The sequence below is a fragment of the Tinamus guttatus genome, unplaced genomic scaffold (genome assembly GCF_059628265.1).
Source record: "Tinamus guttatus ecotype Peru unplaced genomic scaffold, ASM5962826v1 Tinamus_guttatus_pri_ptg000048l, whole genome shotgun sequence".
NCBI lineage: Eukaryota > Metazoa > Chordata > Aves > Tinamiformes > Tinamidae > Tinamus > Tinamus guttatus.
The window spans coordinates 5,324,815-5,340,184 of NW_028288582.1; the positions used below are offsets into that span (position 1 = coordinate 5,324,815).

The following is a 15,370-nucleotide window of genomic DNA, read 5'->3' on the forward strand; positions in this document are numbered from 1 at the left end:
GCGCCGGCCTGAAAGGGAAGATCAAGATGCCCAAGTTCGACAAGCCCAAATTTGGAGTGTCGCCCCCCAGGGCCCAAGGGGCCCCAAGCAGACGCCAGCCTGCCCACCGCAGACGTCGACCTCCCGTGCGCCACCGTGAGCGCCACAGGGGAAGGCCCCGCACTGGGCCTCCAGGCCGACGTCCCCGCTGCCAAAACCGACGGGGCTGGCTGGAAGGTGGAAATGCCCTCCCTCAAAATGCCCAAAGCTGACATCAAGGCTCCCAACGTGGACATCACCCTGCCCCTCCGTCGACGTCACCCTCCCAAAGGCCACCGTCGAGCTGCAGGCGCCCCGAGGCGGCCCTCGCCCTGGAGGGGGAAGTGAAAGCCCCAGAGAAGGAGGCCTCCAAGGCGAAGGACAGCAAGTTCAAAATGCCCAAGTTCGGCATGCCTTCCTTTGGCTGGTCCAGCAGCAGAGAGGCCAAGGGCGCCGCCGACGTGGACGTGAGCCTCAAGGAGCCCCAGGTGACGGTGCCCTCGGGAAGCGCCGAAGCCGACGTGACCCTGCCCGCGGCCGAGCTCCAGGCTCCCGCCGTCGAGGTGACCGTAGAGGCCGCCGGCGTCGGAGGAGACGCCGAGAAAGGCAGGTTCAAAATGCCCGACGTCAAGATGCCCAGCGTCAAACTGCCCAAAGTCAAGGCTCCCCACGTGCAGGTGAGCCTGCCCAAAGCCGACGTCTCGCTGCCCAAAGGCCAGGCCGAACTCCCAGAGGCCGAGCTCACCCTGCACGGCCCCGACGCCGGAGGCAGCCTGGACGCCGCCGCGGGTAAGGTCGAGGGCAGCGGCATGAAACTGCACATGCCAAAAGTCAAGGTGCCCAGCGTGGCCTTCTCCAAGCCAACCGTCAAGGCTCCCAAAGCCGAGGCGGACGTCAGCCTGCCCAAAGTCGACGTCAGCCTCCCGGAGGCAGAGCTCAAGGCCGGCGCGGGCGACGTTCGCCTCTCGGCTCCCGACGTCCAGCTGCCCTCGCTCGAAGGCTCCCTCAGCCTCCAGGGGCCCGAGGTAGACGTGAAAGCGCCCTCCGCCGAAGTCTCGCTGGACGGAGCCGAGGTGGAAGGCGCCGGCCTCAAAGGGAAGATCAAGATGCCCAAGTTCGACAAGCCCAAATTTGGAGTGTCGCCCCCCAAGGCCCAAGGGCCCCAAGCAGACGCCAGCCTGCCCACCGCAGACGTCGACCTCCCGTGCGCCACCGTGAGCGCCACAGTGGAAGACCCCGCGCTGGGCCTCCAGGCCGACGTCCCCGCTGCCAAAACCGACGGGGCTGGCTGGAAGGTGGAAATGCCCTCCCTCAAAATGCCCAAAGCTGACATCAAGGCTCCCAAGGTGGACATCACCCTGCCCTCCGTCGACGTCACCCTCCCAAAGGCCACCGTCGAGCTGCAGGCGCCCGAGGCGGCCCTCGCCCTGGAGGGGGAAGTGAAAGCCCCAGAGAAGGAGGCCTCCAAGGCGAAGGACAGCAAGTTCAAAATGCCCAAGTTCGGCATGCCTTCCTTTGGCTGGTCCAGCAGCAGAGAGGCCAAGGGCGCCGCCGACGTGGACGTGAGCCTCAAGGAGCCCCAGGTGACGGTGCCCTCGGGAAGCGCCGAAGCCGACGTGACCCTGCCCGCGGCCGAGCTCCAGGCTCCCGCCGTCGAGGTGACCGTAGAGGCCGCCGGCGTCGGAGGAGACGCCGAGAAAGGCAGGTTCAAAATGCCCGACGTCAAGATGCCCAGCGTCAAGCTGCCCAAAGTCAAGGCTCCCCACGTGCAGGTGAGCCTGCCCAAAGCCGACGTCTCGCTGCCCAAAGGCCAGGCCGAACTCCCAGAGGCCGAGCTCACCCTGCATGGCCCCGACGCCGGAGGCAGCCTGGACGCCGCCGCGGGTAAGGTCGAGGGCAGCGGCATGAAACTGCACATGCCAAAAGTCAAGGTGCCCAGCGTGGCCTTCTCCAAGCCAACCGTCAAGGCTCCCAAAGCCGAGGCGGACGTCAGCCTGCCCAAAGTCGACGTCAGCCTCCCGGAGGCAGAGCTCAAGGCCGGCGCGGGCGACGTTCGCCTCTCGGCTCCCGACGTCCAGCTGCCCTCGCTCGAAGGCTCCCTCAGCCTCCAGGGGCCCGAGGTAGACGTGAAAGCGCCCTCCGCCGAAGTCTCGCTGGACGGAGCCGAGGTGGAAGGCGCCGGCCTCAAAGGGAAGATCAAGATGCCCAAGTTCGACAAGCCCAAATTTGGAGTGTCGCCCCCCAAGGCCCAAGGGCCCCAAGCAGACGCCAGCCTGCCCACCGCAGACGTCGACCTCCCGTGCGCCACCGTGAGCGCCACAGTGGAAGACCCCGCGCTGGGCCTCCAGGCCGACGTCCCCGCTGCCAAAACCGACGGGGCTGGCTGGAAGGTGGAAATGCCCTCCCTCAAAATGCCCAAAGCTGACATCAAGGCTCCCAAGGTGGACATCACCCTGCCCTCCGTCGACGTCACCCTCCCAAAGGCCACCGTCGAGCTGCAGGCGCCCGAGGCGGCCCTCGCCCTGGAGGGGGAAGTGAAAGCCCCAGAGAAGGAGGCCTCCAAGGCGAAGGACAGCAAGTTCAAAATGCCCAAGTTCGGCATGCCTTCCTTTGGCTGGTCCAGCAGCAGAGAGGCCAAGGGCGCCGCCGACGTGGACGTGAGCCTCAAGGAGCCCCAGGTGACGGTGCCCTCGGGAAGCGCCGAAGCCGACGTGACCCTGCCCGCGGCCGAGCTCCAGGCTCCCGCCGTCGAGGTGACCGTAGAGGCCGCCGGCGTCGGAGGAGACGCCGAGAAAGGCAGGTTCAAAATGCCCGACGTCAAGATGCCCAGCGTCAAACTGCCCAAAGTCAAGGCTCCCCACGTGCAGGTGAGCCTGCCCAAAGCCGACGTCTCGCTGCCCAAAGGCCAGGCCGAACTCCCAGAGGCCGAGCTCACCCTGCACGGCCCCGACGCCGGAGGCAGCCTGGACGCCGCCGCGGGTAAGGTCGAGGGCAGCGGCATGAAACTGCACATGCCAAAAGTCAAGGTGCCCAGCGTGGCCTTCTCCAAGCCAACCGTCAAGGCTCCCAAAGCCGAGGCGGACGTCAGCCTGCCCAAAGTCGACGTCAGCCTCCCGGAGGCAGAGCTCAAGGCCGGCGCGGGCGACGTTCGCCTCTCGGCTCCCGACGTCCAGCTGCCCTCGCTCGAAGGCTCCCTCAGCCTCCAGGGGCCCGAGGTAGACGTGAAAGCGCCCTCCGCCGAAGTCTCGCTGGACGGAGCCGAGGTGGAAGGCGCCGGCCTCAAAGGGAAGATCAAGATGCCCAAGTTCGACAAGCCCAAATTTGGAGTGTCGCCCCCCAAGGCCCAAGGGCCCCAAGCAGACGCCAGCCTGCCCACCGCAGACGTCGACCTCCCGTGCGCCACCGTGAGCGCCACAGTGGAAGACCCCGCGCTGGGCCTCCAGGCCGACGTCCCCGCTGCCAAAACCGACGGGGCTGGCTGGAAGGTGGAAATGCCCTCCCTCAAAATGCCCAAAGCTGACATCAAGGCTCCCAAGGTGGACATCACCCTGCCCTCTGTCGACGTCACCCTCCCAAAGGCCACCGTCGAGCTGCAGGCGCCCGAGGCGGCCCTCGCCCTGGAGGGGGAAGTGAAAGCCCCAGAGAAGGAGGCCTCCAAGGCGAAGGACAGCAAGTTCAAAATGCCCAAGTTCGGCATGCCTTCCTTTGGCTGGTCCAGCAGCAGAGAGGCCAAGGGCGCCGCCGACGTGGACGTGAGCCTCAAGGAGCCCCAGGTGACGGTGCCCTCGGGAAGCGCCGAAGCCGACGTGACCCTGCCCGCGGCCGAGCTCCAGGCTCCCGCCGTCGAGGTGACCGTAGAGGCCGCCGGCGTCGGAGGAGACGCCGAGAAAGGCAGGTTCAAAATGCCCGACGTCAAGATGCCCAGCGTCAAGCTGCCCAAAGTCAAGGCTCCCCACGTGCAGGTGAGCCTGCCCAAAGCCGACGTCTCGCTGCCCAAAGGCCAGGCCGAACTCCCAGAGGCCGAGCTCACCCTGCATGGCCCCGACGCCGGAGGCAGCCTGGACGCCGCCGCGGGTAAGGTCGAGGGCAGCGGCATGAAACTGCACATGCCAAAAGTCAAGGTGCCCAGCGTGGCCTTCTCCAAGCCAACCGTCAAGGCTCCCAAAGCCGAGGCGGACGTCAGCCTGCCCAAAGTCGACGTCAGCCTCCCGGAGGCAGAGCTCAAGGCCGGCGCGGGCGACGTTCGCCTCTCGGCTCCCGACGTCCAGCTGCCCTCGCTCGAAGGCTCCCTCAGCCTCCAGGGGCCCGAGGTAGACGTGAAAGCGCCCTCCGCCGAAGTCTCGCTGGACGGAGCCGAGGTGGAAGGCGCCGGCCTCAAAGGGAAGATCAAGATGCCCAAGTTCGACAAGCCCAAATTTGGAGTGTCGCCCCCCAAGGCCCAAGGGCCCCAAGCAGACGCCAGCCTGCCCACCGCAGACGTCGACCTCCCGTGCGCCACCGTGAGCGCCACAGGGGAAGGCCCCGCGCTGGGCCTCCAGGCCGACGTCCCCGCTGCCAAAACCGACGGGGCTGGCTGGAAGGTGGAAATGCCCTCCCTCAAAATGCCCAAAGCTGACATCAAGGCTCCCAAGGTGGACATCACCCTGCCCTCCGTCGACGTCACCCTCCCAAAGGCCACCGTCGAGCTGCAGGCGCCCGAGGCGGCCCTCGCCCTGGAGGGGGAAGTGAAAGCCCCAGAGAAGGAGGCCTCCAAGGCGAAGGACAGCAAGTTCAAAATGCCCAAGTTCGGCATGCCTTCCTTTGGCTGGTCCAGCAGCAGAGAGGCCAAGGGCGCCGCCGACGTGGACGTGAGCCTCAAGGAGCCCCAGGTGACGGTGCCCTCGGGAAGCGCCGAAGCCGACGTGACCCTGCCCGCGGCCGAGCTCCAGGCTCCCGCCGTCGAGGTGACCGTAGAGGCCGCCGGCGTCGGAGGAGACGCCGAGAAAGGCAGGTTCAAAATGCCCGACGTCAAGATGCCCAGCGTCAAACTGCCCAAAGTCAAGGCTCCCCACGTGCAGGTGAGCCTGCCCAAAGCCGACGTCTCGCTGCCCAAAGGCCAGGCCGAACTCCCAGAGGCCGAGCTCACCCTGCACGGCCCCGACGCCGGAGGCAGCCTGGACGCCGCCGCGGGTAAGGTCGAGGGCAGCGGCATGAAACTGCACATGCCAAAAGTCAAGGTGCCCAGCGTGGCCTTCTCCAAGCCAACCGTCAAGGCTCCCAAAGCCGAGGCGGACGTCAGCCTGCCCAAAGTCGACGTCAGCCTCCCGGAGGCAGAGCTCAAGGCCGGCGCGGGCGACGTTCGCCTCTCGGCTCCCGACGTCCAGCTGCCCTCGCTCGAAGGCTCCCTCAGCCTCCAGGGGCCCGAGGTAGACGTGAAAGCGCCCTCCGCCGAAGTCTCGCTGGACGGAGCCGAGGTGGAAGGCGCCGGCCTCAAAGGGAAGATCAAGATGCCCAAGTTCGACAAGCCCAAATTTGGAGTGTCGCCCCCCAAGGCCCAAGGGCCCCAAGCAGACGCCAGCCTGCCCACCGCAGACGTCGACCTCCCGTGCGCCACCGTGAGCGCCACAGGGGAAGGCCCCGCGCTGGGCCTCCAGGCCGACGTCCCCGCTGCCAAAACCGACGGGGCTGGCTGGAAGGTGGAAATGCCCTCCCTCAAAATGCCCAAAGCTGACATCAAGGCTCCCAAGGTGGACATCACCCTGCCCTCCGTCGACGTCACCCTCCCAAAGGCCACCGTCGAGCTGCAGGCGCCCGAGGCGGCCCTCGCCCTGGAGGGGGAAGTGAAAGCCCCAGAGAAGGAGGCCTCCAAGGCGAAGGACAGCAAGTTCAAAATGCCCAAGTTCGGCATGCCTTCCTTTGGCTGGTCCAGCAGCAGAGAGGCCAAGGGCGCCGCCGACGTGGACGTGAGCCTCAAGGAGCCCCAGGTGACGGTGCCCTCGGGAAGCGCCGAAGCCGACGTGACCCTGCCCGCGGCCGAGCTCCAGGCTCCCGCCGTCGAGGTGACCGTAGAGGCCGCCGGCGTCGGAGGAGACGCCGAGAAAGGCAGGTTCAAAATGCCCGACGTCAAGATGCCCAGCGTCAAACTGCCCAAAGTCAAGGCTCCCCACGTGCAGGTGAGCCTGCCCAAAGCCGACGTCTCGCTGCCCAAAGGCCAGGCCGAACTCCCAGAGGCCGAGCTCACCCTGCACGGCCCCGACGCCGGAGGCAGCCTGGACGCCGCCGCGGGTAAGGTCGAGGGCAGCGGCATGAAACTGCACATGCCAAAAGTCAAGGTGCCCAGCGTGGCCTTCTCCAAGCCAACCGTCAAGGCTCCCAAAGCCGAGGCGGACGTCAGCCTGCCCAAAGTCGACGTCAGCCTCCCGGAGGCAGAGCTCAAGGCCGGCGCGGGCGACGTTCGCCTCTCGGCTCCCGACGTCCAGCTGCCCTCGCTCGAAGGCTCCCTCAGCCTCCAGGGGCCCGAGGTAGACGTGAAAGCGCCCTCCGCCGAAGTCTCGCTGGACGGAGCCGAGGTGGAAGGCGCCGGCCTCAAAGGGAAGATCAAGATGCCCAAGTTCGACAAGCCCAAATTTGGAGTGTCGCCCCCCAAGGCCCAAGGGCCCCAAGCAGACGCCAGCCTGCCCACCGCAGACGTCGACCTCCCGTGCGCCACCGTGAGCGCCACAGGGGAAGGCCCCGCGCTGGGCCTCCAGGCCGACGTCCCCGCTGCCAAAACCGACGGGGCTGGCTGGAAGGTGGAAATGCCCTCCCTCAAAATGCCCAAAGCTGACATCAAGGCTCCCAAGGTGGACATCACCCTGCCCTCCGTCGACGTCACCCTCCCAAAGGCCACCGTCGAGCTGCAGGCGCCCGAGGCGGCCCTCGCCCTGGAGGGGGAAGTGAAAGCCCCAGAGAAGGAGGCCTCCAAGGCGAAGGACAGCAAGTTCAAAATGCCCAAGTTCGGCATGCCTTCCTTTGGCTGGTCCAGCAGCAGAGAGGCCAAGGGCGCCGCCGACGTGGACGTGAGCCTCAAGGAGCCCCAGGTGACGGTGCCCTCGGGAAGCGCCGAAGCCAACCTGACCATTCCCGTGGATGGCACTCCTTCACCTGACAGTATTGTTGTCAAAATCTCATCCCCCGGAAAAGATGGTGAGTTGGTTAAAGCCAAAGTTTCTTGTTTTAGTATTCCAGAAATTTTTCTTTCCAAAATTTCTAAACCAGAAATGCCTATTATGTGCAGTATTTATTTTGCTCATTCACAATCTTGTTATCATGAATTAGGTGAGGAAACGCCTGGTATTCTTTCAAGCAATGTTTTAGCACGTCATCCTCCTAACAGTAAGGATGAAATTGCTTCTCCAGATAGTAAATTTAGAATTCCTATTTTGGGTTTCTCTATATTTGACAATGGTTCTAGTATAATTGAGCAGTCTTCTGTATTACCAATAGGAGATGCAACTTTAACTAAATATCAGATGAATGTACAGCACTCTGATTCCAAAAAATAATCTCTTGCTCATACAAATCTTTCTACTACAGATTTTGGAAGCTTAACTGAGAATCGTTCTTCAGAGGAAAGTCTTCTGAAGTCAGAAGTCAAAGCACCAGTTGCTGCAATATCTGTGGATGACACGGAATATACTGTTAAAATACCTAGATTCCGAAAACCCAAATTTGGAATTTCTTGGTCTAAGGGAAAGCCATCAGAAAGTGACATTCCTTCTAAAGTGGAACCCCAAATTTCTAAGGAAAAGATAACATCTGATATATCTGATATTGAAACCGAAAGTCCAGTTCAAGTTCCTGAAGTTCAATTAAGTGTGAAAATGCAAAAGCCTTCAGATGAAGTTGTTCCGGATACACCAAAGTTGGATGTCAGTCTTCCATCAATGGAAGTTACCATGCCAAAGATAGAAATGGAAATCCAGCATTCGAATTTAGAATGCGAACTAGAACAAGGTGTAATTTCAGGAGAAAAAGATATTGAGGAAAAAGAAAGCAAATTTAAAATGTCAAAATTCAAACTGCCTTCATTCAGTTGGTCCCCAAAGAAAGAAGCAGTTGTTCTGCCTGAAACAGAGAAATATGTGGAGGAACCCACTGCCCTTGCTTTATCTGGAGACAAAGAATCTGAATTAATGCTATCTATCCCTGAGAATCAGTATCACAGTGTTGAACTGGATACATCAACAGAAAAAGATGGGGAAAAGGGAAAAATGAAAAAGTCCCAATTTATCATGCCTAAGATCTCCCTCCTTAAAGTGAAAGGTCAAAAAGTCCATGTCTCTCTGCCTAAGCTAGAAACTGACTTTTTTGGTACCAAAGAAGGAGGTGTTTCTGTGCAGAAGTCCGCGCAAGGGAGCAGTGGAGATGGGGTAGGAATGGGCATAAATATGCCAAAAGGTAGAATCCCAACTTCAGAATTTTCCAAACCAGAAGTTGAAGTTCCCAAAGCAGACATGGATGTTAGCATGTCTCCAGGTGAGGTTATACCTTCTACATGTGAAGTCAATCTTCAACATGTTGATCTGACATTGAAACCAGTTGTTGCTGATGACAGTCATCTCTCCAGCTCAGAGATTAAGATGACAACAACTGAAGGCTCCCTTGAGCTGAAGAGTCCTGAGACAACTGTTGAAAGAACATCACATGAAATTGTTGTGGATACTGTAGAAATAAAACATGAAGGTCCTGAAGGAAAAACTAAAATGTATACATTCCAAATGCCAAAGTCTGGAATTACATATTTGAAAGGAAAAGTGCCAGAAAAGGAGGTCATACAATCCAAATCAGACATCAGTGTTCCCCAGTTAAAAGCCATGATAGAAATTGCTGACATTGCTGTTGAAGCAAAAAATTTGGAAGTGGAACCTGCTGCAGAAAGAGAAAATTTCAGTTCTAAAGCTCAAATGCCTGAAGCGGACAATAGCACATCAAAGATTGATGTCTACATCCCATCAGGTGACATTTCTTTCCCCAAAACAGGCAGTGATATTCAGGATTCAGATACAGCATCAAAAGTTAAAGGAGAAATAAAGCATGGTGATGTAGATGGAGAAGAGAAAGAAGGACATTTCAAAATGCCAAAATTCAAACTTCCATCCTTTAGTAGGTCACCAAAAAAGGAAGCATGTAATAAGTCAGATTCTGGAGCACATCTGGAAGATCATCAACTTCCTGCAGTGTCAGGCAGAATAGACACAGAAGTGACAGGAACTGCAACTGATGATCAAGGTCCTACTACAGCCCTTGATCTGGAAATTTCTGCAGGAAAAGGTGAACAAAAAAGTCTAGTTAAAAAGGCGCAATTTGTTATGCCTAAAATTTCACTCTCCAAAATCAAGATTCCCAAATCTCAGGTGAATTTACCAAAAGTTGAAGCTGATGCTACTATTCCTAAAGTAGAAGGAGATGGTGATGATTCCATACAGATACTTGATATAGAAAGATGTTATTCCAAAAGCACAGAAGAGGGGGCTCAAGTAAGAGTAAAAATCGAAGCCTCCCAAAGGGACTTGGGTGTCAGCTTGGCAAAAACTGATGCTGCTCTGCCTTCCTCAGAGGGCAGTCTTCAAGAGGTTGTCCTAAAATCAAGTTCTGCTAAGGAAGTTACCAGTCAAAAACCAGGGATTAAGTTTCCCAAAGGAGAAGTCTCAATTGAACTGAAGAGTCCTGAAACAGGAAGTGAAGGATCATCAATTGTGGATGAAAGAAAAATGAAACCGGAAGGTGCTGAAGGGAAAATTAAAATTCCCAAAATCCAGAAGCCAAAATTTGGAATCTCTCTTAAAAAAGTGAAGGGGACAGAGCCTGAGATCAGCTCTCCAAAAGCAGAAGCTGAGCTACCCCAGCTACAAATGACAACCGAAATTGCTGACATGGATCTGGGTGTTCCTGCGTCAGAATTTGAATCTGATATTTCAGATCCTGGAATCCAGGTTTATGCTGGGGGGATCATAACACCCCAGATTCTGACAGCTGGTACTGAAACTCCCAAGGTAGACATTAATCTCCAGGCAATGACTGTAGCAGCAACAGAGGGAGCTAATGAGAATCCTGAGGAGAAGGATATAAAATTAAAAGATCAAGAAATAAAAGCTCAAGCAATTCAGACTGAAGAACATCAGGGATGGTTTAAAATGCCAAAATTCAGAGTACCTTCATTTGGCCGGACATCCTTAAAGGAAAAAAAAGGTGATGCTGATGTTGAAGGAAGTCTGGAAAAGCCTCAGGTAGGTATTTCCTTTACCAAAATACAAACTGAAATAAATATCCCTGAAAATACTTTATCTTTGCCACATGCAGCCACTGAAATAACTGCTGGAAAAGAAGACCTCCTAAAATTAGGAGAGTATGTGAAGAGTTCTGATGTTAGCTTGTCAAAGATGGAAGGAAATATTTCATTATCTGCAGAAAGAACAGATGGTAAAGTTGATATTCCAAAAACAGAAATTTATGCAGATGTAGTTAAGCACCGCACTGAAGGACAAAAAATACCTACTTTGGAATTCAAAGTATCTTCAGAAGAATTGTCTAAAACAGAAATAAGTGCTTTAAAAATTGACAAAGACAGCCCAAATAAATTTCCTACATATGATCTGACTCTTCAAGAGCACCAAGTCAAAGCACAGGATATAGAAATCCCCAAAGTAGAAAGTTCCATTGAATTTGAGACTTCAAAAGTAGAATTTAAATCTTCATCACCTGAACTGAATCTGGATGCAAAACGGGAGAAAATAGATGCTAGTCTTCCAAAGGCAGATCTGGTCATCCAAGGTCAAGATGCATCAATTAAGACAGGAAAGATAAAAGATGAGATTAAAATCATAGGAAAAGATGGTCAGGAAAACCAATTGAAAAAGTCTGTGCGTGAAATGTCTACAACAAAGGAGTCAGAGGATGATGATTATGTTGCAACTAGGCTGGAAGATATGAACTTAGAAGTTCCAGGAGTGCAAATGGATGTTAAAATTGACAAAGTAGATCCTGAAATAGAATTTCAAGTGGAAAGTGTTGAAAAGGATATGTCTGCAGGAGTGCAAGTGCAAGTAGAAGACAGAGAAGAAACAAGTAAAATTAAAACATACAAGTTTAAGTTTCCAAAGTTTGGAGTGTTGCATTCAAAAGTCAAGGGTTCTGAAGATGATTTGCCTAAGTCAGAAGCTGTTTCAGTGCCTAAAACTGAAATGGGCACAGCAGAAATCCAGTTTCAAAAATCAGACATATCTTTTGACCTAAGAAGTGATATTACAGAACCATCTGCCAGAATGACAGTGGGCACTGTGGACAAATCAGAAGATGACTTAGAAGTAAATATAAAAATTCCAAAATTAAAAATACCGAGATTCACATTCAAAACTTTCCCAAATGAAGCTTATGTTTCAGTGTCAAAATTGATAACGGATCCTAAAATAACAAGTAGTGACATTGAAGTAGTGCAAGTGGAAGCAAGCTCTACAACCCCTGAAACACCAGAGGCTCTAGAAGGTGGTATTCAAAAGGCAAAAAGCAAAATTCTGATGCTGTCTGAACCTGACATTAAAACAGCACAGATGAGTGCTACCATAGACTCCTCTGTTAATGTAGGGCAAGGTATTCATTGGTCATATTTAGCGGGACAAGAAATACATGAGAAAGTGGAACCTGAACATGTTGCTATTGAGAGGTGTGAGATTTACTCTACTCAGATACTGAAAGAATCAGAGATTCTCTCGTCAGAAGTTAAAACTGCTACTTTGGGATTCTCTTTGCTCAAGGTGAAGCTGCCTGAATCACACAGTAACTTAGATGTGCTAGTTCAGCAATCTTCTGCAGAATATAAAACTGATGTATCAGTGGGCAAATCTGATGAAAGTGTGGGAGCACCAGCGCAGAGGACGGGCAGTGAAGAAGTTAAAATATCTGAAAAAACACACATTGAGACTGAGGAATGTAGTGGATCAGTATCTGTTGGTGTTGGCTTACCAAAGTTAGAAACATTTGCTGTTGAAGTTAAACCTTCCAGTAAACCAGAAGACAGTCATCCTGATAAGTCATCGGAGAGAAAAACTGTAGCTCCTCTCTCTAAAGATGATGATGTAGCTGAAGCACTAGATGACGAGGAAAATGGCATACTTGATCAAAAAGAAAAGACTGATAGTAAAAGATCTCCTGGAAGATTCAAATTTTGGCTTCCCAATATTGGCTTTTCATCTTCTAGTGATGAAACAAGCTCAGATTTAAAAACAGAAGTGAAAAAAACAGTTCCAGAAGACACGAAACCCACTAACACATTAGAAAGCGATTATTCTAAGCAAACTGAAAAAACTGGATGGTTTAGATTTCCCAAGCTTGGTTTCACATCTCCTTCCAAAAAGGCAAAGACAGTTGATAAAGAGGAGGAGACAGGACATAAAGATAGAAGAAGCTCAGATGAAGATAGTCCATCAGATAAACCCGACATATTTTTTGATGCACAAGAAAGCTTATCACCTAAAGAAACAATAACAGAGAGTGAAAAAAATGAAATTATTGGGACTTCATCTAATGTTCCTGTTTCTCGAAATATCGTTACATCTTCAGCAAGAACTGAATTAATCTTGCTGGAGGAAGAAAAAGGTAGTCAAACAAATATTGCTGGAGATGTAACCAAATGAGAATAGTCATTTCCCACCCCCCACATACAGGACTAATCTGTACATATAGAAAAAAAAAATCTGCTTTCTGAATCTTCCAGTAACTGAAAATGAAACAAAACTTAAAAACTGACATTTATGAAACGCTTGTTGAAAATAAGTTGCTACATATAATTTTTAAGTACATGAATGTGCTATACTGCACACTAATAAAATTATTTATTTCTTCAAATCTACCTAAAAAGAAGCAAACAACTGCAGATGCAGAGGAGTTTATAGTTTTAGCAAACTTTTAGCAAAGATATATTAACTGGGAAAATAAACCATTTAAAGTCTCAAAAACAGCAAAAAGACTTATTAAATGGGCTTCTCCAAAATACACTGATTATGTTTAGATCCTACATTATTTTCGGAAAGGAGTATAAACTAATAGTATGAGAACTACACTTACCTGCTTAGATTTTATATTGAAAACTTTCTGACCTACTTTGTTTTCTTATTAAAATATTTTATTTCAGCTAGAATATATGTATATTCCATATTTTAAAATGCAAAATAAAAATAAATTACTAGTGTAGATAGAATAACAACACTTTACTCCTTCCCCTCTTCTTTTTTTTTTTTTTGATTATTGTGATGGGTCCTACTTAGTCTTAAAAGATTAAAAGAAAAAAAAAACAAAATAAAGACCAAAAAAAAAATGTAGTTGATTCAAAGTTTCAAAATACCTGAATAAAACATGACAAAGAAAAATGATAAAAATGTGGGCAAATAAAATTTTTATGTGTATACTGATTAGTCAAATCCATAAAATGCACAGAGTGGTCTGCCACACCTTGGTGGAATTGCTTCGAAGCTCTTCCGGGAAAGTAGATGTATATAATTATTTACCTCTTTGTTTATATTAATGCTTCTTTCAAGTGCACAGCCAAAACCAGAATGCATATGTGATGGCATTCACATATGGATTTGTATCACAAAAACACTGGTTGTATTCTTAATTCACAATAAACTCACCATATGAATAATAACATGAGTGGCATGAGTTACTGATTGATCTGCTAGGATTTTCTGATTCTGGAAACTGCAGATGCTACTGTGAAGATGACTTATATTTGCAAAAAGTTTGAGTATACCTCACTATCTTCTGAAGTGGCCACTTCATGGCACCACAGTTTCTAATTGTGTAATGTTTTCAAACTAATCTGAGACTTTTCACCCATTACAACCATAGAATCATTATGATTGGGAAAGATCTTCAAGGTCATCTAGTCCAACCATAAACCCTTCAACACCATGCCTGTCTGGAGTTTCATATATTTGCATATGCAGTCATGCTTCTTTATTGTACTCTTCTGATCCATATTTTCTTTCTTCATATTCTACTTACTACAGGGAAACCAAATAGAGAAAGAAAGAAAGAAAGAAAAAAAGAAAAGGCCTGTAAAGGGGGTGTCAAGCTATCTCTAACCTGAAGCGTTCTTCATTCCTATATCTTTGAGATAGACTGAAACACTCTAAAGAATTCCTGGAACCTTGTGTTTCTGATATTCTCTCTGGAGAGATTGTTCACATAGGTATTAAGTATGCACCATTTCTTTGGATCATGCAACATTTCCCTGAAGCTTCCATAAGTTTATTTCTCATTGTCCAATAGACCCCAAATTACCACATCAAACAACAACAACTTACTCCAAAACTAAGGAAAAAATATGACCAAACCAGAAAAACTGAGGCCAGGAAAAGGTAATGCATGTAATAAATAACATCCTATTCTAGCAGCAATTCATATCAGCCCTCAAGGGAGCCTTCTCATTAAATAATGTGTTCTGTTACTTGAAGGCACAAACGGGAATAAAACTATATAGCACCATCTGTAGGTGCCTGTTGGGAATGGCAGAAGAATAAAAGCAATTAAAATTGAGCTCTGAGATGCTGATGGCCTCAAAGCAATAATCACTATGACGTTTTAAAAGATGAATGAAATAGATGTGGAAAGACCTGCAGAGAAAAGAAGCAGCAATAAAATCTCCCTCTGAATAGTCTACTCTCAGTTCTGGGAAAGGCAAAAACGCCAAAAAGGCTTTATAAGATGAATCTCAGCCCACAGAAATCTTAAATTACCCCAAACAAGTCCCTCAGTTTGCCTGGGAACTGTGCCCGATTGAACAACTTAGCACATGTAGATTTGAGCTGACAAGGTCGAAAGAAACTTTTCCTCTCACTGCAAAAACTAACCCCCAAAAACCACAGGGAAAATGTAGCTTCGAGTGCCATCTAGAGGAGCAAACACAGGGAAAAGTACTTTCGTGTGTTACAGACACAACTTCTCAAAAATATTTTCAAAGTAACCTTACCATTCAAGTGTGTTCATTGCTGGACTCTTGGAAAAATCTGTCCAGCAGTTGTTCCTGCATACAAACAATAATATAGCACTGCTTATATTTGCTGGCACAGGACAATAAACCTGTGAAGAGTGAAAACCAAAAGGGAATGGTTTCTACTTTGCAAGGAGTTATAATTAGTGAATGGGAAAATTCTAAATATTAAGAAGAATTGAGAAAAGAAATGGTGGAGGAGAGTGCTAAAAGCAGCTGCATCTCACCAATATGTTCATGAGAATGTGAATGCTCACAAGATTGCAGTGTTGCTCATAGATATAAATAAAAGCTATAAAAATTGGCCTTAACAACAACACACATTGGTTTATAATGAGATATACA

The 15,370-nt window shown here is 50.8% G+C and overlaps 1 protein-coding gene across 1 annotated transcript in view; it reads left to right on the forward strand.

Annotated features, from left to right (window-relative positions):
* AHNAK2 (AHNAK nucleoprotein 2) overlaps positions 1 to 12,769 on the forward strand; it is a 55,436-nt gene extending 42,667 nt beyond the window's left edge. The window contains 1 exon segment of the mRNA XM_088539435.1: positions 468 to 12,769. Coding sequence (XP_088395561.1) covers positions 468 to 12,668 — 12,201 coding nt within the window. The 3' untranslated portion in view covers positions 12,669 to 12,769.
* The last annotated feature ends 2,601 nt before the right edge of the window (positions 12,770 to 15,370 follow it).